We start from the raw sequence: 25,189 nt of genomic DNA, 5'->3' as shown, positions 1-25,189 counted from the left end.
AAGCAGATAAACAGATTTCCTCCAAAGAAATTGCCCTAACTTTATCAAAAAACCACTGAAACTATAGAACAAGTTGCATACCCTAGTATCTGCACCGCTGAAACCGGTGGCTAAGCTGTAAGCAGTGTTTCTCTTCACTTCTAAGTGGGCTGAAAAAACAAATATACAAACTTTATATTGAAATTTGGGTCGAAATGCAACAGATACAGACATCTTCAAAAGCAAAACAATATTTTTGTTCTTTGTTTGTTTGTTATAGTTTTTTTTACATAGAGGATAGGGCAACTCAAGTTGGAAGGGACCTCAGTAGTTTTGCAGCCCAAATTTATGAAAGGAGGTCAGAGAAGGCTTTACCTGGTGGGGTTTTTCACTGTGTCTCTGGGAAACCTGCTCCAGTTCTGAGCTGTCCTCTCAATGAAAAAGAGTGTTTTTAAAATCCAATTAGATAGGGTTTGGGTGGTGTTTTGTTTTTCTCAGTGTATGTTACTCAGTTCATATACTTAAAACTGTATTTCTTTTTTGGGGGGTATTGTTTTTCAAGGAAAAATAAGTAAGAATACAATTAGTGTCAGAATTCAGAGTCTTGGGACCTCAGGACACACTTCTGCAAATCTCTGTGTTTGTATGATGGAAGTCTGCTGAGTAATTAGATTTTCCATTGCAGAAATAGCAGAAGTAAACCCCTTAGTCAGTTACAAATTACTTTTATTTAAACTTTGCCAGGATTTGGAAGTGGGTTTTGACACAAATTGATACATTTAAGGGAATTCTTCTTGGATGTTGCATGTAGAAAAGTTTCAGACAAAAAACTGCCAGATGTTCTCGAAAGAGGTTCTCCAGTTGCATTGGAGATAAGTGTCATGTGTTTGTTGTGAAAGGGCAATTACATAGGTGACTTTGTTGATCATTGAACTTAAAAAGTGTTACTGAAGTGAGGAAACACACAAAAGAAACTGGAATATGGAAATAAAATTAGTAATTACTAAAAATATACAAAGACAATTCACTACATTAAACAACTCAGAACATTAAAAACATTGATACATAGCAGACAATTTGCAATAATTGGCTGTTTTTTGTAAACTTGGACTATTTTATTCAAAAGGTTATTGGCCTAGTCATTATGCTATGCTGTCTTTGCAGTGCACTGCTACAGTACTTGAAACTGGTACGTGGTATTCTTAAGTCAGTGTAGCAGCCAATTAAGCATAGTTTCCTCCAAAATGCCTGCACACTGTGTATGAGCCGCAATTTGCCTATGGAACTTTGAAACCATGTGCAAACAACTTACAGAGTAGGTGCAGTGCCCATCTGATTTAAACACTGACTGATTTAATGGTTTTGCTGGTTTCAGCTTTCATAGGCCTAATTATGGGCATTACGCATAGTTGCATTTTCATCCTAATTATGTGCCGGTTCAATGATTTTTGATGATTTAACTGCCAATTTCTAACCAGTGGCATAGGACTGTAATAAATCGCTTTGTACATTAAAGAAAGTAACTCTCAAACAGCCTGTTCTTTTTCATTTGAAATTTAGAAATTCCAAAATCAAATAGTATAATCCCTGTTTTTCTCTGTATTGCATGCTATATTAAATATCTTATTTAATAAAAATAAAGCTAAGGAGCATATTCCTTAGTGTAGTATACTGTTGTGAAAGACTGCAATTTTTAGTGTTAAGCTCAGCAATAGAACCTGTTTTTCTAAAACATTTCTAAAAATTTTTCTAAAAATTTACTCAACATAATTTCAATTAGTACTTAATATATGGTTTTATGTCTGTGCATAATGTTAGAATATGTGATCTACAGAATTTCTCAGGATATCTGAGTGATTGAAATAAAATCTCCTGTGTAAACAGAACCATAATTAGTGAATTTAAGGTCCCACCTTAACTTATGAATGGATGAATATTTAATGAGTCTCAGCTTTAATTTCCTATCAAGCCAAAACATTTGGGCTTTGTTTAGGCTTCTTCTTGAAAGACATAATACCAATTGGTTTTTTTGACTTTAAAGCTCCCTCTTTGTGTATTCTGACTTTCCAAGGGTCTGACTGCAAGACTTTAGTTTCACCAGCTCTGAAGGAGCACTTGAACTTGAATATTTTTACCAAATATCTGGACCTGAAACTTCTACCAGATTTAGTATGTAGAACTAAAAATAGTTTAATGAGTTTAAATATAGATAGACCCCAGTAAAAGTGAATAAAACTGTTTCCAACAGAGAACACTATATCAGCCAGCAATCTGCAGTGTTGGTTGCTGACACAAAGCTTACCGTTTTCCACTTTTAATGACTTCAGGTGCGAACAGATAGGAAAAAAGAGTTTGAACGGTTGTTCTATACTCTCTAGCTCCAGCACTGATAGATCACTGGTGCTAAAGTAGATTCAACCTAGTGTCTATAAGCAAAAATACTTTCTAAGAAATTATACATCAAATATAAGAAGACAAAAGTTCACCATGAGATATGTAATCCTTTAATAGAACATTTTTGTTGCTGCTTTTTGTTTGTTTGTTTTTATCCTTAGCAAGAGATGGGTGTTGGGAGAGTTTCTATAGTACAGGGCAACAGTCTACCTTTATGTGGTTAGAACTGCAGGGCTGCTGTTTGGTTTTAGCTAACTGTCTTCTCTGCTTACATCTTTTGTATGTGGTACTTTCATAGTATCACTGTAGACATAGATGCATGTTGAAGACTTTTCAGCAATATACAGTGCAGAAAACAATAAAGGACATATATGTGACCTGAAAAACTGGGAAATATTGATGATGTGGAAAAAAATAATTGATTGTGATTTTTTTAAACCAGAAAAGAGACCAGAATTTTTATCTTAATAAAATTTTTCTATTTTGTTTTTTACTAGGCTGACAGTTGTTGTCCCTTTGAAAATATTTATCTCTAAGAAAGCACTGCAGTCGAATATCACAAGTATAGAAATTTATTTTCTCTCTTTTAAAAGAAAACCTCACCAGCTTCGGTTTCTTCATAGTTCCTAATATGATGTCGCCAAAAGTCAGGACTGGTTTTTTTTTAGGTGTCTAGTCATGTCAATAAAAAGGTTGCATGCTTTCCTGCAATTCTTTCAGGTTATTCAGTGAAAAATATTTTGGGAAATGAGGTGTTTTCTATTAGGTTTTTATTCCTTGTGGTAAGTTAATTCTGGCATTTTGTTTTGAAGTAATGTATATTACCTTAGTTAACATGCTGCTCAATAGGTATGTGCTTGCTTTTATTAATAATTGCATTTTCATACTTGTCACAAAAGAATAGAATTTCTCAGGGTAAAAGCTAAAGCAAATTAGAGCATAAGAAGGCCCAGCTGAGTCACAGCAATGAGCCATCCAGCTGAGAAAAAGGGGAAGTGCTATTTAAGGAATAGCACTCTTCTTTCTCTTTTTTATCCTAGAACTGATGTTTTCGGAATGTTGGCAGATAAGATCTTGCTTGTGTTTTTTAATTTCTCTTTATGCACCCACTGACTGTGAAGGTTGGTGTTTTCTTGGGTTTTTTTGTAGTCTGTTTTTTAATTTACTTGTACTGTTTGCCTGTACAACCTTGAGATACAGCAACAAATTATAGAGTACTATTGTCTCTGTATGGTATTTTATTTTACCTGCTCAAAAGTAGTCTCTTGCTAGCTTTATCAAGTGGTTCTTAGTTCTAGTACTGTACATTTATTGAGTAATAGTTTTGCACTCATACATTGCATTCAGAAAATTTGGAAACTTATTCCCTTTGTGTTGTTCTCTCCCAGCTAAGTAGTCTTGGCCTTCTTAATCTTTCATTATAGGGCAGCTGCTGCAAGCCTTTAATCTTTGTAGTTGCCCTTGTCTGTACTTTGTTGGAGTCCAACTCAACTGAGATGTGGAGTTGCACGTGCTGCTCAGACTAAGGCCTTGCTAAGGTTTTCTGGGGAGGCCTTTTTACCTGTATTCTCTACCTTATTATTAATACCTTTCCTGAGGGATACCTGATGCTTAGTTATTTCCCTTTGAGTCCTAATATATGTTGAACTGATGACATCAGAGAAATATCAATGGTGACTCTAGGAAGTGTTCCCTATGTTACCACATTCAGTTTTGGATTTGTGATAGATGGCTTAGGTTATTGTTTCTATGTAATTTAGGAACCTGAAAATTCATCTGCTATCTTTTTGCATGCTCAGTTTCACAGAATTGCTTAGCTTAGCTTATTTTTGACTATAAGTTTCAGGTCTTTTGATGCAGTCTTTTGTTTGAAATCTTATATCTGTGAATAGAGGTGACTGCCTTTATGTGATGCTGATTTTCCTGGCCAAAACTTTATTGAGTGTGAGAAATGCTTTTACACTGATGATACTGTACATAATGAGGCTCCATATCTGTGTGTATAAAAAATGCACATAGGCAGCATACAGCTTGCTTTCCAGATTTTTAATACTTAAGTGTGTGCAGCCAAGGCATGTTTGTCAGTTTTTAAGTTAAATATTTTGGCAGCTCATTGGTGGATGATAGTAAAGTGCTAATGTTAGATGGGTGAACTGATTCTGAAGAGCAGATAAGAGAAAACAGCTCAGTGTAATTTATTACCCTTGTCATTATTAGTGTGTACTTTGGTAGCTCCAACAGTACTCCTGGTGCTGCTTGGAAAGATGGAAATACTTGTTCCTTGATCCAAAGAGATCACAAGAACTGCAAGTAACAGATGACAGTTGAGGGTGATACTATAAACACCTTAAAATTAAAGTCAGCTATTGCCAGCTGCATGTCAAATTGTGATCGTATAGAAAACAAAACAGAGAGAAAAGAATTTAATGAATTAAATTAAGGAATTCAGAAATGTAAATAAATAAAAGTTGTATTCTATTAATGTAATGGTAGCTTCTCTACTTATGTATAACCTTCCCTCAAGAGAAAAAGTCCTTTAATAAAAATTCCCATGCAAACATAATTTCCTTTTAATAGTTTAAAATGATCACTGAATTCAAGCTAAATTTCTAAAGCTGAACTGTTCTCAAACGACTGGAGAAAACTTTTAGAATTAGACCAGAATTTTACCAAGAGAGTTTTAGCCACTGTTTCAGTATTTTGAAACATGTTGCCAAAGGGTAGGTTTTAATCTACTTCTAGGCTCCCTAAAACCAGATTTCCATGAAACAATACCCTACGCTTTCTGCAACTTTCCACACACCTTCATATTCAAAATTACATTCCCAATATGTCTGCATTTGTCTTCAAACTTGTGTTAAATTTCTCTTCTGTTTTGCCTATATGAATTAATATACCTGGAATTAAATTACTTTCACTTGTCTGTAGCCATCTAAAACAAAGGCATCTAGTTTGATATTGCCTTCTATTACCTGCTTTTGATACATAAGTGTCTGATGCCGTTCTAATGTCCTGGAGCTGCTAATACAGGAGAATGCAGACTTTTCTGGTGTCCCCTGTCATATGTGACAGCTTTGTACAGACAGCTGAAATGGCAGCTTGCATTTGGGCTCCTGCCATCATTCTCTTCCCCAGCCAGCTAAGAATGAAATTCTCTTGAATATAAAGTTGGCCAAATGACCATCTTGAATCAAATTTCTAGATTTTGGTGGTTAAAATAGAAATTATTATTTACAATGAGGGGGAAAAAACCTCAAAACTATTTTGAAAATAATTCTTGTATATTCAGACTTTTTTCTCTTTGGCTTTGGAGTTTTTGCTGTATATAGGAAAAAAAATTGTGTTTTTAGTCTTGTATAGTTATAACATATATCAGTGAATTTTCTTGTATTGATGTGTTTCAAATCCTACAGTAGCATTTTATGAACTACTAAATGATAATTATAATTCATAAAAAGACTCACTGATTTAAATTCTTTTTGGCAGGACATGTGCTGAACACCTAGATATATAAAAGACATATCTCTTTCCTGAGTTCTGCCTTTCAATTTACTACAAATTCGCTTGCATATTATTTGGTGAATCACTTCTATGGTATCAGGAACTTAATATTATTCCCTGAAAGCTCATAAATAAAATTCATACTAGATTCAATTAATTTTTATTTAAGGATGTGTATGATCTTTGTTGCACAAAAATTACTTTTCCCCACACACTGAAAATTTAATTAGTCTGACCAATTCCAAATTAACAAATAATGTAAGCTTGAAATCAAAGTATTGGTTATCTATTTGGTGATTATTATGTAGTTAAATAAAAGCAATATATCTTTTCTCAGATGTTCAATTAAGATTTCTTTAAAAATTTATAAAATAACTTTAGTTAATCAGAAACTTTTCTGGTAATGTTGGTAGCCTTTATTTTAAAAATGGACCAGACAAAAAAGTCTTCTCTTCAGAATTGTGCTGCATGATTTGTGTTGTATATCAGTGGGTTTTAAAATTACGTTTAAGCACCCACATATAAATCCAGGTTGGTTTTTTTTGTTTTTTTTTTTTTGTTTGTTTGTTTGTTTGTTTTTGTTTTTGTTTTTTGTTCTTGTGTTTTGTTTTTTTTTCCATAGGAAGGCAGGAAATGTGTTACTATTCCTATTACCTGCAGCATAAAACCAGTGAAATAAAAAAAACCCAAAAAACAAACAACCAGAAATGAAAGGGCCTAGCACAATCCAGGATAAGTAAAATCTATTGTCAATACAGGTTTTTGTCTAAGAAAGGTTGTAGAAAGGAAGCAAATCAGAACTGATTAAAAAATATTACAGGGGTGGGATGTACGGAAGGCAGGAAGGAAAAGTACAGGTTGGCTGTTCTGAGGATATGCATCCCAGGGTCCAAAGGATGGTGACCACACCACTTATAGTGATTTATGAAAGTCATGGAGAACTGAAAAGCTACCACTGAGATAAAATAAATATGTTACTGGTAGAAAACTCTTGCAGAAGTCCTAACTTTAAGTCTTGGTAATATACTGAAACCAATACTGCTTTTGCAAACTCTCAAAGCTTACTGAGCATTAGAATAGGGAAAGAACAAAGGATATTGGGCACATGTAACTTTTAAATGATATAATAAAGAACAGAGAAAGGGAAGGTAGGAATATGGGAAGATTAATGTACATAGAATTTAATGAAGTATTTGAGATAGCAGAAACTAATCACGTAGTGGTTTGCAAAGTCTCATTGAAAAATTATTGGAAAGTGACTTGAATAACACAGAGGCCAAAAACTGTCCTAAAGATTGTAAACAAAAGATAATGACAAGCAACAGCATATTGAGCTGGGATGTGAAGGGCAAGATATGTGTAGTGAGATGTTACAGAGATCAATTTTATGTCTGATCTAATTTAATATTTTCATTAGTGATTAGCAAATGATATAATCAGCATGTTAATGAGTTTCTTCAGATTAAGATGTACTGAGAAACCACACAGACCAATGAAGTCAATTCAGAGATCTGGAGAGGTTAAAACATATGAGGAAGCTATTTGACCTGAGAGGCCACAAACTTGCTTATGTTGTGAAAAATCATTAAAGCATAGATAATTGTGGACTGTTTTTGTATTATAAGCACACCTAGTGCTGGGATAACAAGAAAATCACTGTGTGCAAGTCCTGATCAATAGATGCCATACATCTGTAAATAGATCTGTGTGCCAGGCAAGCGGAAGATGGCAAATACCTTCGTGTTCTCCTCTTTAGTTTGCATATGATGCAGGTTGGCATTTCCACAGTTGCTACCATGTCCACAATGGCTATTTCTTCTTTGCTTTCTGGCATCATCTATACTTCATATTTTCTGGTCACCTACGGACAGCAACATAAACTGGTATAACCAATGTAAGCAGAGGAAAAGAAATGAATGATCTATTATTTGAGTCTATTTGCATGAACTTTCAGGCTCAGACAGGAAATATTCTCCAAGAAGTGAATTAGAAATTCACATTTATCAGCAGTTTTTCATTGGGGAAGACAAAAAAATGGAATGCACAGCTTGGACGTAGAGTTTGAATATTTGGTTTCTTTGCTGGTTATCTGATTAGTTTTGGTTAATGTTCCAAATCCAGCCTGCAACAAATGGCCAGTATGTCTTTCACATGACCTCTGTTGCCACTTTTGTTTACTTTTTGCATGATATGACTACTTAATGCCACATTTTGTACTGGGGGTCAGGATTTTCTAGAACAATTTCCAGTTCAAGCTGAAAGTTACCTTACAGGTGACTGGATCTTTCCTTTTCTCCTGACTCAGTTTCCTACCTATGAACTCATAGTGACTTGGATTAGCGGTGAGTCTGAAAGCTACAAAAGCTGCTATGTTCTCCAGAAAATGAAGAAATAAAATCTAGGTGGAGGTATTAAAAAAATCTGTTCTTTTACATAAGACTTTAGGTGCTTATTTTAATGTGCAATGGGGTTTCAACATTTGACATCTCAAGGCAATGCACTATGAGCTAGCGCACAGTTGAGCTGGATGGCTTCCCCACATTGCTTAGTAGTCATGATGGAAAGAACTTTACTGTTTTTGTGTTGATTTCCAGACTCTCACCTTGAAGAATGACAGATGAGAAGAAAAATTGCAAAACAATTGATGAGAATAATCACACTTGTCTGGGGCGCTGCTAAATTCAACATTGGATTTCAATCCTTTCTTTTTGACTTTGGATGTTCCATTCTTAAACTGAGAAGGTTAAAGTCTGCCTTTATTCTATAAATTGGAAATTAGTGCATCTCAGGAGGGTTGCTGCACTGCTTGTGCTGGATCTGAGTAGTATGTACTTATGCTGAACAAAATAAAATACAGAATTGCTGGGTCTCATAACCTGTTTTTCCCATATCGTAATATGAGAGGTGACTTGAACAGAGCTCACGTGACCTTCCTGGTTGTTCTTATATGTCAAAATGAAAAGTTTCTTAGAGAGCTGTAGTGAAGTGCAATCAATGCTCTAGGTTAAAGCTTTCTCAATTTTGCTTTCATTTTGTGCATAACTTTCCATATGCTGCTGATTATGGCATAAACCCATGTCTACAGTGTTCCTTTTGATAGCTGTGTAATCATTAACATGCAAGTTGTGCTGTCATACACAGCATTCATTTTAATTTTTAATGTATGTGAATGTATATGCCTGGATTGTAAAATGCAGATACCTAAAAATATAGTAAATATCTTAAATCTGTATTTAGGAACATACTGATTTACAGATGTGCTTTGATGCATTTCAGAACTGTGAACACTCTCAGCACAGAAGGGAATTGGCAACCTTTATCTACTTCATTGTGGAATGGTAGCTAGGTATAAGTTCTGATAATGTTTGGGTTTTGGCATTCTAATGTTTTCCTTTACATGTAGATTATCCTTATTGATATTATAAGGCAAACAATTGGAAAAAAAATCAGATTTGGATGAAAAATAAGGAGAATTATTCCTAATATAAATAATGCTTGAAAATTATAGGATTAAAGATCCATTTTCTGCACTCAGATAAGAAACATTCACAGAGAAATTGCCCATAAATGATGAGAAAAAAAAAATCTCTGCGAAATTGCACAGCTAGATATTTTCTTATTAACCTATTTGGCTGATGCTCTTTAGTCTGTGTAGCTTGCACTGACAAGCTTACAATTCGAGAAATCTTTCCATTTTGAAACAAGGGATATAGAATGCAAAACACTTTAGCACAGGGTGTTTGAGACACCTGGTCACGAGTCAGTCCTCAGTGCTGTTCCATGAATAAAATGGAGTAGCATCGTATATCCAGAAGAGGGCACTTGTGGCCCTCCAGTTTGTCTGCTCAACCCAAAACACTGCACTACAAACTTCTTATGACTGGGGGGAGAAGGCTTCAGAGACTCTTACCTGAATTGAGCCAAAGTACTAATAAGCAATTATGGGTTATGCGTGGCATCAGTTGGAAGATTTGCTTGCAGGTTTCTGCACTTAATGGGCATATTTATCACACAAGCTGCTATCTAAAAAGAGCAACACCTTTCAAGTGCTTTCAGAACTGCAGCTGGTGGCTGCAGAAAGCCACCCTTGTACCGTAAGGACTAAAGGCATTTTCTGCTGAAAGTTCAGCCTGACCTATAAGTCTTGATAAATATTTAGGCTCTAACACTGGGGTGGGGCGTTTGGGGCAAGAAAAGTTGGTTTTCCATATTTGTTGTAAAGAAAAAAAAAAACCCAGAAGGTTGATAGAATGTTGTACTTGATGCAATATAGTTCAGCATTTGAGGTCTCACAAGGAAAAATAAGCTACAAAAATTTTATTTGACTGTTAAAGTTTTTAGAGCCCAGCTAATTATGCCTTTGAAACCGAAGTAGGTACTTGAGTATGATAGATGGATGTGATGTTAGATCATGTAGCATTGAAACCATGACACCTAAGTTCTGTGTATGTGAACGCAGCGGTGAAATTTGATTTTCAATAGTCTGTAGTCAAGTTAGGAAGACTAGCCTAGGATACTTGAAATTCTATGCCTAATAGACAAGACATAAAATATAATAACTTCGGGGGGGTATCATTGTGAATGAAGTTAGAAGAATAAAATTTAATCTGATCTTTTTCCTCATAGTAGCAGAACATGAAAGTGCCCATGTTGCAAAAAAATCATAATATCCAGTGCACAAAATTAAATTGTTTTAAAAGTAATTTCCATTTAAATAGACTTTTTTTTTTAATTAGGAAAGTCCCCATGAAAAGTTACAGCTGAACTGACTGATACACAGTGTTGCTATGCAAAAAACCTAACCTCCAGTAAATCCCTTTTCCAAGGGTTGCTGAAGCTTTCAGACCATGTTTTCCTCCCGTGTTTTGTTGGAACTAACAGGACTGACTTCTGAGACATGTAAACTGGTATCATGTGTCACACAGAGCATTCTGAAGACTGGAGTTTATTTCTCTCCTGAGCTAGACAAAAACATTTTTTAAAACTAATTGCAACACTAAAAATGTGTTTGTTTTACATACTTTGTTAAACTTTAGTGGAGCAGGTGTAGAGACAAATCTTGATGAGGTAGAAAACAACCATTCCATTTATTGATGCCATTTAGTTTCCAATAAATTAATGTCTTTTATAATTACATCAGTTAAAACTTCTCTACTCTGCTGATGGTAAGAGTGCCAGGTAAGTGTATGTGTGTGCGTGTCCTCTCTCACTGGGGGGATATGTGGAGGAGTGTGTGGCAGTGGCATCTCTTTACTTTTTTTTTTTTTTTAAATTAACTACTTTTTGCAAATTGGTCTTACTCAATGAATGAATCCTATACATTTTTAGCAACTCTCCCTTCAGTTGCTATAGCAATGCTATGGCTCCCATGATGTGTGAGGAAAGGATTGGCTTTCGGGAAAAGACCAGCTGATGCAGTTTGAACTAAAGGGAGAAGCTGTCTGACACAATTCTTTTGAGCTGAAAGTTTGTTTGTATTGAGCTATATTAGTTGAGAGAAGTCTCTTCTCCCTATAAATCTTGCCTTCCTTAGTTTTTCTGCTGAGATTTCAATACATCAAACTAATTGAATAACACCAGATACAATTTGTAAAGTAGTATCATCAAATTCATTCTAGTTATTCATCTATACCATATTTCTCACCAGTGCCCTCTTGAGTTCTTATTAAGTGAAGCTTGATGAGCTGTGATGATTGCAGGGTCACCTTCCCTGATTCACAAAGAAGCTGCTGAGCAACAATATTCTACAAAGGATTACAGAACTAATCCCCTAATTTCTTTCCCTCCAGAGGCTGTGTTGCTTATCTGTTCAGGCTGGCATGAATGACAAAAAGAAAAATGGCATTTTTTATTAACATATCTGTACGGCACCTGTGGTTGAGATGATGCTAAATTTAGACTGTCATATTCTTAACACTGACTGAAAAACAGGTAACGAAAAGAAAATAGCTGCACACATCCTCAGGAAATGAGAGTCCTGGAAGATACATGAGTGATGTAAATGTCTACTCCATTTAAGGGGGCAGAGCTGTGCTGTATTACATCAGATGAAGTTTTTTGTTCCCAAATTCAAATCTGTGTGTTGAAGAGCACACTCCAAAGTTGCAAAAAAAGACTGTATGGAAAATCTTTAGCTTACCTCTTCTATGAGATGATGAGGATGAGGAATCAGAGGGTGTGAGGAGGTGGGGAGGGTGTCCATGCATAATAGTCATGTGTTACGCTTGTGAAAACCTGTGAAGAGCCCAGTCTTGTATCTTTAAAAAAACCCACAAAAAATCCCATGCATTTAAAAGTGTCAGGCAGGCGTCCATTATCATAAACTTACTTAATTTTCTTGTGTTAAAACCAACAAGATTGCTTATGATTAGTGTCTATAGGACCAGGAGCACTTTATGAAGAACAGTGAGAGGACTATTACAATACTGATTATGCATTATTTCTTGGTGCAGGCAGGAAGGAATCAAATGGTTCCACATGTCAAATACAAAGACTCCTGTTGTAACTAGTATAAATTTTTCAATTCCTTCTGTCATTAGAACGAGGAAAACATGAAAAATAGAAAGTGTTAGCGTACTTGTGGATAGAAAATACAGTACTAACCAAAGCATAATTTTTTTTCTCAGTGTTTTCAGGGACATTAGTTACTGGTAGACTCGTGACTGAATCCAGAATAAGTATGACTCAGTCCTTGGTCGGATCATATAATGTATATGATGAACAGAGGTGATATTAGTTATTATACTTCTGTTTTCTTCAACTTGCTAGAAGTATTTTTCTGCTAGAAAGTTGTCTGAATTTTTTTCAGCACAGATATTTGTGATGGTTTTTGCTAAAGATAGCAAAATTAAGTATTTGCATTTTTTTCTGGGACTTTGGATGAGCATTTTGAAAGACTATAAAGACAGCAGAAAAAATCTTTGTGGAGATTTGTGCAACATGACAGTCATTTGAAGTAATGTATGGTAATAAAGAACTCAGAAAATTACTTCAGGCTATAGGAGCCTAATGAGAGAGCAGATAGTTTCACTAATTAAACCCTATTGTCAGTAGGAGTGAGTAAGGAATGTTGAGGAAGCATACCTCATGATTATAAGGAGCCTGGACAGAGGCTGCTATAAGCTCTAATACCACTTATCTGACTTCTGTCATCCAAAGCATGTAGACACATATCACTTAGACCATTGTCAATTGCTCAAAAATATAATTTTTCATTTTTTGGTGTAATGATCCACCTCATTCTCTAAAACTGCTTCCAATTCTCCTGTCAACTAATAATCATTTGGTTCTACTATAGGCTGCTGGAAAGTATGGGATGACTGGAAGAAATTTTATAGCCAGCTGGGTCTTTATCTAAAGTATGCAGAAAACCCTTGACTTGCAAAACAAATATCCAACCTAAACCTCCCCTGGCACAGCTTAAGATCATACCCTCTTGTCCTACTGCTGGTTGCCTGGGAGAAGAGACCCATGCCTACCTGGCTACAACCTCCTTTCAGGTAGTTGTAGAGAGTGATGAGGTTTCCCCTGAGCCTCCTCTTCTCTAGGCTAAACAACCCCAACTCCCTCAGCCTCTCCTCATAGGATTTGCACTTGAGTCCCTTCACCAACCTCGTTGCTCTTCTCTGGACCTGCTCCAGCACCTCAATATCCTTCCTGAACTGAGGGGCCCAGAACTGGACACAGTACTCAAGGTGTGGCCTCACTAGCGCTGAGTACAAGGGAAGAATCACTTCCCTGGTCCTGCTGGCCACACTGTTCCTGATCCAGGCCAGGATGCCATTGGCTTTCTTGGCCACCTGAGCACACTGCTGGCTCATGTTCAGCTTCCTGTCAATCCAAACTCCCAGGTCCCTTTCTGCCTGGCTCCTCTCCAGCCACTCTGTGCCCAGCCTGTAGCGCTGCAGGGGGTTGTTGTGGCCAAAGTGCAGGACCCGGCACTTGGCCTTGTTGAACCTCATCTCATTGGAATCAGCCCAACTCTGCAGCTTGTCCAGGTCCCTCTGAAGAGCCCTCCTGCCTTGCAGCTGATCGACACTCCCCCCCAACTTGGTGTCATCTGCAAATTTGCTGATGGTGGACTCAATCCCCTCATCCAGATCATCAATAAAGATATTAAACAGGACTGGGCCCAACACTGATCCCTGGGGGACACCACTAGTGACCGGCCGCCAACTGGATGCAGCACCGTTCACCACCATTCTCTGTGCCCAGCCCTCCAGGCAGTTCCTGACCCAGCACAGAGTGCCCCTGTCCAAGCCGTGGGCTGCAAGCTTTTCCAGGAGAATGCTGTGGGAAACGGTGTCAAAGGCTTTGCTGAAGTCCAGATAGAACACATCCACAGCCTTGCCCTCATCCACCAGGGGGTCATCTGATCATAAAGGGAGATCAGGTTCGTCAGACAGGACCTGCCCTTCCTAAACCCATGCTGGCTGGGTCTGATCCCTTGTCCATCCTGTAGGCGCTGTGCGATTGCACTTAGGATGATCTGCTCCATAACCTTGCCAGGCACTGAGATCAGGCTGACAGGCCGGTAGTTTTCTGGATCCTCCTTGCAGCCGTTTTTGTGGATTGGAGTAACATTCACTGAATTCCAATCTGGGACCTCCCTAGTGAATCAGGACTGTTGGTAAATGATGGAGAGCAGCTTGGTGAGCTCTTCTGCCAGCTCTCTCATCACCCTAGAATGGATCCCATCTGGTCCCATAGACTTGTTAGGATCCAAGTGTCTCAGCAGGTCGCAAACTGTTTCCTCCTGGATTACAGGGGGGCTATTTGGCTTCCTGTATCTACCAGTTCCTGAGGACAACCTGTCTTACTGTTGAAAACTGAGGCAAAGAAGGTGTTAAGTACCTCAGCCTTTTCCTCATCTTAGGTGACTATGTTCCCCCCCATGTCCAACAAAGAATGGAGGTTTTCCTTGCCCTTCCTTTTGCTCTTGATATGTTTGTAGAAGCACTTCTTGTTTTTCCTAACAGAAGTGGCTAGATTGAGTTCAAAGTGTGCCTTTGTCTCTTTGATTTTCTTCCTAGATGACCTAACTATACTCCTAAACTCTTCATGAGTAGCCAGCCCTTTTTTCCATAGTCGGTAAGCTCTCTTTTCTCCTCACTATTTCCTTTAAAATCTCCCTGTTCAGCCAGGCTGGCCATCTTCCCTGACGGCTTCCCTTTTGGCAGACTGGGACAGCCTGCTCCTGGGCATTCAGGACTTGCTTCTTGAAGCATGTCCATCCCTCCTGGACCCCTTTGTTTTCAAGGGCTGTTTCCCAGAGTACCTTCTGAACCAGTCTTCTGAGTAGGCCGAAATCTGCTGTCCGGAAGTCCAGGGTAGAGTTTTATTGATGGCCCTCTTTGAGCCCCTGAGTATTGAAAACTCTATTATTTCATGGTCACTGTGCCTCAGACGACCTCTGACCACCACATCTCCCACCAGTCCCTCTGTTTGTGAACAGCAGGTCTAGCAGGGCCCCACCCCGGTAGACTCATTTACCAGCCGGAGCAGGAAATTATCCTCTATACACTCTAGGAATCTCTGAGACTGCCTCTTTGTTGTGTTGAGTTTCCAACAGACATCCGGCAGGTTAAAGTCGCACACAGGAACAAGGGCTGGTGATTTTGAGACATCTGCCAGCTGCTTGTAGAATAATTCATCACTCTCATCATCCTGGTTGGGTGGTCTATATTAGACTCCCACCAGCTATAGTGAAACAATGTTTATACAGTTATAATAATGTACTATAACCTATTCAATTAAGTAAATGTTTTCTTAACTGATGCAAACTGTATCCTCTCAATGCTAGTGGATTTTATTTATTCTCTAGTATCCGTTTGGCATATTGATTCAATGAATATTATCTACTTTAGCAGCAAAACTGATATGCGTAAGGAGGTCTTTGTCATTCACAATCTGTCACTAGTCAATGACATCTCCAGTAAATTTATTCTACCATCATATATGCACCCTAGGCACTGACTATGGATTTCCTTCTTTCACCAGTGCCATACTGCTTCCTGTCTTAAATGGACTTCTGTCTTTTTCCACTAGCTTTGTTCTCTCTGCTTCTCTCTCTAATATAATATATAATCTGAGAACTTTGAATCTTAATTACTCCATGTGTCTCTCCCTGTATTTATTCCCTTTCAGTGCTTCCTGCTTTGCTTCTGTGAATTTCATTATTTGCCTTTCAGTCTGGCTTTAGACTTAATTCTACCAAGAGCATAGTAGTAAATGCACACTAGAAATACTGCTGAATAAACAACCCAATTTACTGTCAGCACTTCTTATCTGGTTGTTCTGGTTCTGATAATAATTAAGCAATTACTTCTGAGCAACCAGTTCACTCCTCCTGTGCTTCTCTTCTCATTTCTCCAATTATTTTGTCTATCTTCTCTTAATAGAGTGATTTGGAGAAAATTACTTGCATAGAGTTAGTGAAATAGAATCATACAAGTGCAGAATGTCTTGGGTTGCAAGGGACCTCTGAATCTCTCTTATTCCCACACCCTGCTCAAAGCAGATCCAGTCATCTCATTTTGTTTAGCTGAGTTTTGAATATATCCAAGGACACAAATTGTATATCCACTCTGGGCACCCAGTCTAAGTGTTTGATTGTTCCTCTAAGTGTTTTTATCTCTAAGGATTTTGTATTGTTGCTGAGAGTTTGTGCTGTTCTGTTGTCCAGGGGTCTTCTACTTGGAATCTAATATACTTCATTGCTAGAAAGAAGCTTTATACTTGAACTGAAGTTTGCCACTCAAAAAAATTCTTAGCACTACACTTCTGAGAAATTAAGTAAAAATTATGCAAGATTTTTTCTGAACTTAAGAATATGAAAAACTAAGCCCATCATTACAAAATTAAAGGAAAAATAATACTAAAATTGTCTTGATTGTTTTGTCCAATGGATGGGAAGTCAATGTGTTTTTTTCACAAACACACTGCAAAGCTGAATCCCTTTACTGTTATTGTGTCATGTCTGCATGTTGTTTTGGGCATTTAGTAATGGTTTTCATTGACACCAAAGTGAGTAATAGGACAACTGCATTTTCAGATGTTGAATCATGAATTCACTGTTTTCTAGATGCATATTACAGGCAGCTCTTGATACTGATTTAGGTGCCAAAGTACATCTCAGAGTAAGAATAAAATCAAGACCCCAGAGGAATACAGGAGAATACTGTATGCTTGAATATGACAGCGTTTTATCATAGCTGATAAAATTGTCTGCAAATTATCAGTCATAACTAAAATAACATGCAGTCTATAACTGCAGCCATTTACAGTGGTATATGCTCAATCCAAGTGCTGTTATAGCTACTACTATGCAGCTCCCAGTTCTGTAACCCTGAATTGATGGGTACTGCCTTTGCATTATTATTGTTGTTGTATGACTAAGATGCTGTTTCCTACATATACTTGTTTAAATATAGCCTTCAGAACTGAAAACTAAGTTCTAATCAAAGGTTTCTTGGGGCAGATCTGTATACATATGCAGTTTAGAAGTATTAAGGGACAAAGATAACCTGCTTAAATATTCAAATTATATGGGCCAGATATCCCCATATCTCCCTCCTTCAGTCTGAAATGGTATTACTTTGACTTGCTTTTAACTTAAAAGAAAGTAAAGCTAGAAGTTTCCTTTGGATTGTTTTTTTCCCAGTATCTCTTAATCCTACTTAGTCTCTCTCTCAGATCAGTTTTTGAAGACTGAATGATTAATCCTACCTGTCCCAAGAAAAAAACTAAGAATTGAGACCTTATTTTTGACAGTTGCCAAGCACTTCCTAGAGTAGGCAAACCTGTGACAGAAGCAAGACAACTTTGGAAGCAATTTGTGAAGTGGTAATGGTTTTTCGCACTTCAGTTTTGTTTGATTTATGTCTTGAGGTGAATCTCAGCATTAATAGAGTCACTTCCGTACCTTCATTTGTCTATTTTGTGGTCCCTTTTTGATTCGAGTGATGATCTTGGTAAATATTCAGAGCATTCAGCTGTATTTCTGCTGTCTGTTTCTTGACAGAGAGTTGCTTATCTGTACCTGCTGGGTAGGGAAGGGCTTTTCCTCAAAATCTGTCACAATGCTGACATTTGAAGTTCAAAAGGGGCTTACCCCAATACCTTGGTCTTTCAAATTTGTCTCAGGTTGGTGTACACGCAGTTTCATGGAATTTAAAAAGTTATGAAAAAAATCCTCTGTTATTAGTTAGGTTCATCTGGAATCACTTTTAAAACTAGGCAACACTGATGTTACAACACAACAAGTTTCTAAGAAAGTAAAAGAAATCTTTGATTACAGACGTGAATGGTGGAAAACATGGTCAACAAAAAGGATCATGAAGTGTAACAATTCCAAATGATATTTAATAACAATTCATTTTCATCTTAGCGCTTCTTAGTGCTTCTCTTCCAAGAATCTCAAAGGAGATTTTGGCCTTGAAAGCTAAGGAAAATGACATGCCCAATGCTCTTAGACTGTGTGACTCTATGTCAAAGTAGCCTGAATGTCTAGTATGTTACCCCTGTTTCTCAGTTCTGAATGTCTTTTATCCCTTTTTGCTCCAGATAAAATGTGCTCTGTGTTTTCTTCTGAAGTTTAAGAAATGTAATTGACTTTTTCTTATGAATGCCCTTGATTTATATATCTTTATTAAAGTTAATTGGGCTGCTCTGTTTTCACCAGTTTTCTTCTGTGTCACTTCTGTTGCCTTTAAGTGCCCCTTGCCTTTAGAAAGTAGAGATGGAATAACTGAAGACCACTGAGGTCTTTATCAAGAATAAGTTTAAAGATAACACCTCAGTCAGTACTTATATTTGGGTTGATGTTACCCCAGAGGAAACAATAAATTTTAATAAATCCCCTTCAGGACAAACAAATATGTTTAATAAATCACTGCCAGGCCATACCCTGGGCTTTGGAGATCTTCCAGTTTCCTTTGACTCTACCCATTTGATGTGCCAGAGCTGTTGAGTACCATGTTACCATGGCTGCAGGCACTTAGGCAGCAGTTGGGTAAAACTTGTCAGTAGATTTAATGCTTTGGATGTACTTATAGTAGTGCTCATACCAATAAATAAATGGCAATATATTATGCTGTGGCCTGAGCTTTAATTTATGTTTCCTGCTGTGCAGTTCTGTATTCTTACTCCTTTGGAAAACACGGTAGCCCATGTTTCTGAATAAATCAGTATCAAAGCTGAAAAATCTTGAACTATCAGTAGAGCTTTTTGGTTTTAGTAGCCCATTGTCTCTTTTTCTATCTACAGTATATAGGCATAAATATTCAGAATTTCTAACCTGATTGTATTAAAGTTACTTTAGCTAATATGTAAACAGGAAAAAGATGAGATGCAATTGAGTCAAGAGAACTTAACCCATAAAAAACTCATCCAGGTTTTAAAATGACACCTGCCTTCTAAAAAGGTCTTTTAAAATATTAACAAAAACCTTTCTACATTTACTTCCACAGCAGGTGGGATGGCAGGAGAGACAGCTTTAGCAGGGATAAGACTCAAAATCTTGCATATTCCACATTCTGAACAAGTGGTGGAATAAGCAGTTGACAGTCTGGTTTATCACTGCAGAACAAAGAAGCAAAAAATAATTAATTGTTCTTATGCTCATCCTTGTCCAAGAACTGGAAAAAAAGAATCCCAAAGAACATAATCCTATAGATGTGAACTCTGTCTATCATAAATTTGAAGTAGCAGTTTTATGCCCTAATTATTTACTTGAATTATGCTTCAGTAACTTTAGAACTGCGATTTAACTCTTTCTAGTTTAATTGCTGAGAGTAGCATTTATATCTTACTCACTTCAGTGCCAGCATTCATCACAGTCAATTTATATAGAATTATTTTCTGTGAAAGAACAAGAATTTCTTTTTTTCTTTTTTCTTTCTTTTTCCTCCTCATAGAGTTCCTTTAGGTACCTTGGATAGCAATGATCTGGAGTTTCTTGGCAAACTGTTAATATCTCAGTTTTGTTAATCTATTAACTAAATGTTAATATCTTAATTTTAATGTAAAAAGATTTAAAAACTAAGTAGATTTAGAAATGGTTAATTATTTCTTTTTCTCTAAAGAACTGGAAGGTATCAATTCTATTGTATCTCTATGGCACCATGAACAGCAATAATGAGAGAGCCACTACTGTAAACCTAAAAGTTTAACCTTTACTTTGGTGTACCTCTTGGCTCTTGAATGTGTAACCGTATAACCTCTAAGTTATACTTAAGTACTTCTCAGTGTATCTGCAAAGTGGAGTTGTTTATTTGAAATGTATGGGAGAAAGGTAAGAAAAGAGTGAATGTATACATGTGAGTGTATATATGTATGTATAAAAAGTACAAAGTAACTGAGCAGCAGTAAAACACCCTCTTTTGGAGGTCTGAGTGATAGGTTTTATCACTGAAATTTAGAGAAAAATGTGAGGTCTGTACTCTGGTAAGCTCTCATCAAACATTCTTTTCATCTTTCTTCAGCAGTCTGTAGTGGGAGAATGGGCTGAGTGATGCTTAGATACCTGCATCAAATTTTATTTTTCCCTTTGACCTCATTTTACTTGGTTCTCAAAAACTTTGTTGAAGTGATATTGACAAGTTGCCCAACTGTTAAAATAAGACATGGATTTTTTTTTAATCCTCTGTTAAATATGTAAATAAATATGCTAGGCTTTAAAAAATGTGCGAATAAAGCATGTTCATAATTTTCCTTGAAATTAAATTTCCTTGACATTTGAAATTTTCCTTAGCAGAATTATTAGCTGAAAATTATACTTATGCAAGATATAATGGAAGGGCCTCATCTGCTTTGTAAGTGTTGCAAGTTGACAGAAACATCTATTCCAATCTTCTAGCTTCCTGGGAATCAATATTGCAGTGTAGTGCATGATTTGTTTAATTACACAGGCGTAAAAAAGTAGGAAAAAGGCTACATCTGTTGGAGAAAGTATTATTTTCATACTTTCTTCTTGAAAAGACAATGCAACACAGGTATATAATGACTGCATGTCTTAAGATGTGATGGACAGATCATAAAAATATATATGTCTGTTCATACACTTCTGCAGATGTGTTGATTTTCAAGAGAAAAATATATGTTTAGTAAACCAAATACAGCATCAATCTTATTTCAGTCTTGTGAGGCTTAGAATCCAAACCTCCTGAACAATCAATACTGTTATTTGGAATATAAAATGCAAAACCTTGCAGCTATTTGGGCATATCAAACTTCAAATTATGCACATATCATATGATATATGAAAACTCTAACCCAGACTTTTTAAAAACTTTACATGTGAACCTCCCCCATGATGTAGGGAGGTAGGGATGTGAGATTTGTGCTTTCTTTATTATAAATTTTCTTAAACATAATGGTCGGAGATAAATGCAACCTTGTTAATCTGTAATATACCTATTTTTCTTCATAGTCTTTTGTTGGGGAACTTGCATAGGAAATGAAAGAACAGTGTTGCTGTGGAGATATGAAGGCTACTAGAGAGTGAACAAGGAGATTGAAGTAGACAGTGAGGAAAAATGATTAAACTCAAGAATGGAAAAAGAGGTGGGTTTTGGTTTTTGTTTTCTTTTTTTTTCCTTTCCTAAAAGGCTGGAATGGGAAAGGTCTGACAGGGACAAAAAAGGAAATGCTTTGCCAATGGCAGACATATTTAAGAATGAAATTGAGTTGGAATCATAAGCTAATACTGACCTATTTTTCATGTGTGTAAATATTCTATGAGAAAATACAATGACATTTTCTCTGTATGACACTTCTAAAAAAATTTACCCTTTTTTATTTAAATCTTTTGTCACCTAAGGCCTCTTTCCCACATAAAAACCTCCCATAAAATAAAGTTAAAACTGGTGTTTTTCTCAGGAAGTGCTCAACTTTGTGAGTAGCAAGAATGTTACTGTACTTTTAATAAATAAAAAAATTGTAGAACAAATAGTACAATGTATTTCAAAAAGGATGCAAAGGGACATAATTTCAGTATGGTGGTGTGCTAGTGGTGTGATTTCTAGTCAAAAGCGCTTCATGGTAAATGACTGCTTTACATTATAGAAAACCCAAGTGAAGTGAAGATTAAAGATATCACATCAGGATGTGCTTGATTTCGTTTGGAATCACATACTTTCTTCAACTGTGAAACTAGTTATGAAATGTGCATAACATGCACTTTCAGGTCTGATTCGCCCTATGGATCTTCTATTTTCTCATGTAGACACAGCCTTGGGGAGTTAAGGGAAGCAAGGGGAAAGAAAAGCCTTGTGAGACAAATTTCGATGATCACAAGAAGAAAAAATGCGACAGAACTGGAGACAGAGATGCAGTGAGATAGAGAGATGGTGGCAGTCTTGCTAAAGAATTGAGACAGCTGTGGGGAGGTCTTGAGAACATTGAGAGAGCTGTGAGGTCTTGAGCACAGCCTGGGAAAAAATGGGAATGAAACAGGGAGTCTGATTCTAACTGCTCTGGAGAGCACCACCAGTATACGTAGTAAAGCTAATACTTGTTTGTTCTTTGGTGGCTATCTTTGAAGTCTGTGGATGAGTGTTGATTGTGCCACCTCCTGTGCTAGCCTGTGGTGCTACCTTGGCTTTTCTAGAGAATCCTCTTTACACTCACGCAACAACTTTGAAATAGATTTTAATGCTTCAATTCTGGTGCCAAGCTCTGCAGGCGTATCAAAAAATTCTATAGATGGAATATACTTTTAATTTTTGAATAGTAAACAGGGCAAACTTTGCTCTGATGATTTTGATTTACAGCATTTTTCACATCTTAAGCAGTTTGCTTTGCAGGCTTACCCTTTGTCGAAGGGTTTGTGTGTTAGCCTGTGTCAGTATGCGTGGCACATGGGACACCATTGTCGGAAAAAGGGTCTTCACACTGCACCATTTGCAGCAAGTGAATTCAGGCAGACAGGCAGAACTCTCTTGTAACTTTATTACTCCATAACTCTATACAGACTCTCTACAACCTCTGTACAGGCTCTGGGTCCAAGCTCTCCAGTCAGGCAGATGTTTTCTTATCTCTCACATACCACACACATCCATGTGACTGAACAACCATGCTTCAAGCAGCTTTCCAGCTTGACCTTGCGATTGTTTTCACACACACACTAATCTTAACTCTGGCTAGCTCAGGACCACAATATTATTGCTTTAATATTTTCTTCTTCTTCCTTAGCTGCTCCTACAAGTTATGAGCACATGAAACTGTCTTGCTTGGTTGAGATGTTTGAATACCTCCAGATTCCTCTGCTTAATGGAAGTTTGCTGGAATTTCATTTGGGTTCTGATGCTGCTCCAAATGTTTGGTACCTTTTAAATATAAATAAATTAAAAAAACCCAAACAAACACAAAAAACAAGGTTTCATATCCATCCAGTAAGTAACTTTATCATTTGTATTTGTTCATTGCCAGAGGCTCTCACCAAAATGACAAGATATATCAAGATTTTAATTTAGAAGCTCAGGAACCAACACTGTCATGGCATTAGAGTAAGTTAGTAATTAGAGATGCAAATATGTTACTCAATGGTTGAGACACCTCTTCAGCCCCTAAAGGGTAACAGCAGCTGCCAAGTGCTAAGGCAGCTGGTTATTGATGGTAAAGGCTGAGTGCCCACTGGCGAAACAACACATCAGGCACTGGCTGGGGAGTGGTACTGATGGAGAAGGAGGAGGAGGTGGGAAAAGCAGACATAAATTGTATTTGACTTGGGCTATAATGCCAGAGAGAAGAGGGTTTTGCTGCTAAAGTCAATAAGGCTTTGTCACTATCTTCCACGGGAGGTCTGTGGCACTGTAAGAACACATCTATGCCTGGTTCTGGCCAGCATATCTCCTACTTAGACATTAAAATCTCTATTTAGAAGAGAAACAGAGCCACTTAATAGGGTTTTAGATAATCCCCACCTGTTACAGTGCAATCATTTTGCAACCATTGAAACTTTTTAGCCATCAAAAGGGGAAAATATGGAATTTCCTGCTCCCTGGGGACTTCTCTATGACAGCAATTAAAGACTTTCTATTAACATGTTAAGTGTATCTGCTTTTCTGTCTATCTGATATTAGTGATGGATATGAGCCAGAATGTTACACTAATAGCTCTGCAAAAATATCAGCTTCAGATCTTGAGTTTTCAGGTTAAGCTTTCTGCAGTTGTACTTTTAAACTACCTTTGTCTTGCTTTTTGATACAAAATTAATCACAATTTTCCAACTTTATTTAGCTCTGGAATCAAAACAAACAAACCTTGTTTCTCACCCTCAGATGGCAAATCTAACCTTAGATTAAGATGTTTAAAGAAAATCCAGAATAACAAAAATTTATTTTACATAATATTTCTTTCAGCAGTTTAGCTTGGCTTTCGCATGGCTTTAATTGCAGAAAAAAATGCATCTGTATACTGTATTTTCCATCTTAAATGTCAACTTTTAACTTTACATTCAAATATATTCTCTCTGTATATATATATATGTATAAATGAATTTACAGATTCCATTGTTACAGCATCTTTTATTATATTAAATTGTAAGTAAGAGATTGTTCTTTAGCTTTTAGTTTCATAGAAGCTAGTTTTTGAGATCAATTAGGAGAGATTCACCTGGCAGCAGAATAAATCATGTTCTTGAGTTCCTCCTGGGACATTATGAGACTGTTCATTCCTATTTTCAGGTCCAAGTTTTCAATCCCAGAGACTGGAAGTTCATTTTGCTCTGTGGCTGGAAAGAAGTCCTACTCTGTCCTGTGAGTAGACAAGTGGTTCATCTTTCTGTGGGACACTTTCATTATAAGAGAGAGGTTCTATTTTTTTGGCAGTTATGAGGTCACTTGATTTGTGAAGGTCATGCTCTCTTCTTTGTGTTGCAGCTGGTAGAAGTGGGAAAGGGGAAAAAAAAAAGGGCAATTTTGCAGACTTAAGCTCTTATCAACTTCAGTAGCTTTTTATGTGGGTCATCCCCCACTTCCTTTTTAGTCCTCTCAGTGTATGTGTTAGCATCATTTTTGTTGAGGGAAGAAAGATGAGACCATAAAGATAACAATTAAGGATAACATCAATCAGGTAAAGAGGAAAACCTAATTACAGTCCTTTTTAGAAGAGAAGTTAATATATTCTGTTTTAATACATTATTTTTTTATACTTTCTAAGTTGTATTGGTGATATAGGCATAATATGGGCACACTAAAAACCTGAAAATACTTCTACCAATGTCTGTCCATAATATCTTCACATTTTGACAAAACTGTGTGCAGGCTTCTACATGCAGTGTGAATAAATGTGACAGTTTCTGCTTCTTGAAAGA

At 36.8% G+C, this 25,189-nt stretch overlaps 1 protein-coding gene across 1 annotated transcript in view; it reads left to right on the top strand.

The window, feature by feature from the left end:
* The window catches only part of SGCZ (sarcoglycan zeta), a 451,809-nt gene that overhangs the window by 30,068 nt on the left and 396,552 nt on the right, over nucleotides 1-25,189 (top strand). Inside the window, exon 2 of the mRNA XM_027676459.1 lies at nucleotides 24,561-24,632. Coding sequence (XP_027532260.1) covers nucleotides 24,561-24,632 — 72 coding nt within the window. The remainder of the gene's footprint in view (nucleotides 1-24,560; nucleotides 24,633-25,189) is intronic.

This window comes from Neopelma chrysocephalum, unplaced genomic scaffold (assembly GCF_003984885.1).
Source record: "Neopelma chrysocephalum unplaced genomic scaffold, ASM398488v2 Primary Assembly neopelma1_42, whole genome shotgun sequence".
NCBI classification, from domain to species: Eukaryota; Metazoa; Chordata; class Aves; order Passeriformes; family Pipridae; genus Neopelma; species Neopelma chrysocephalum.
This window is presented reverse-complemented; position numbering and strand designations above follow the sequence as displayed.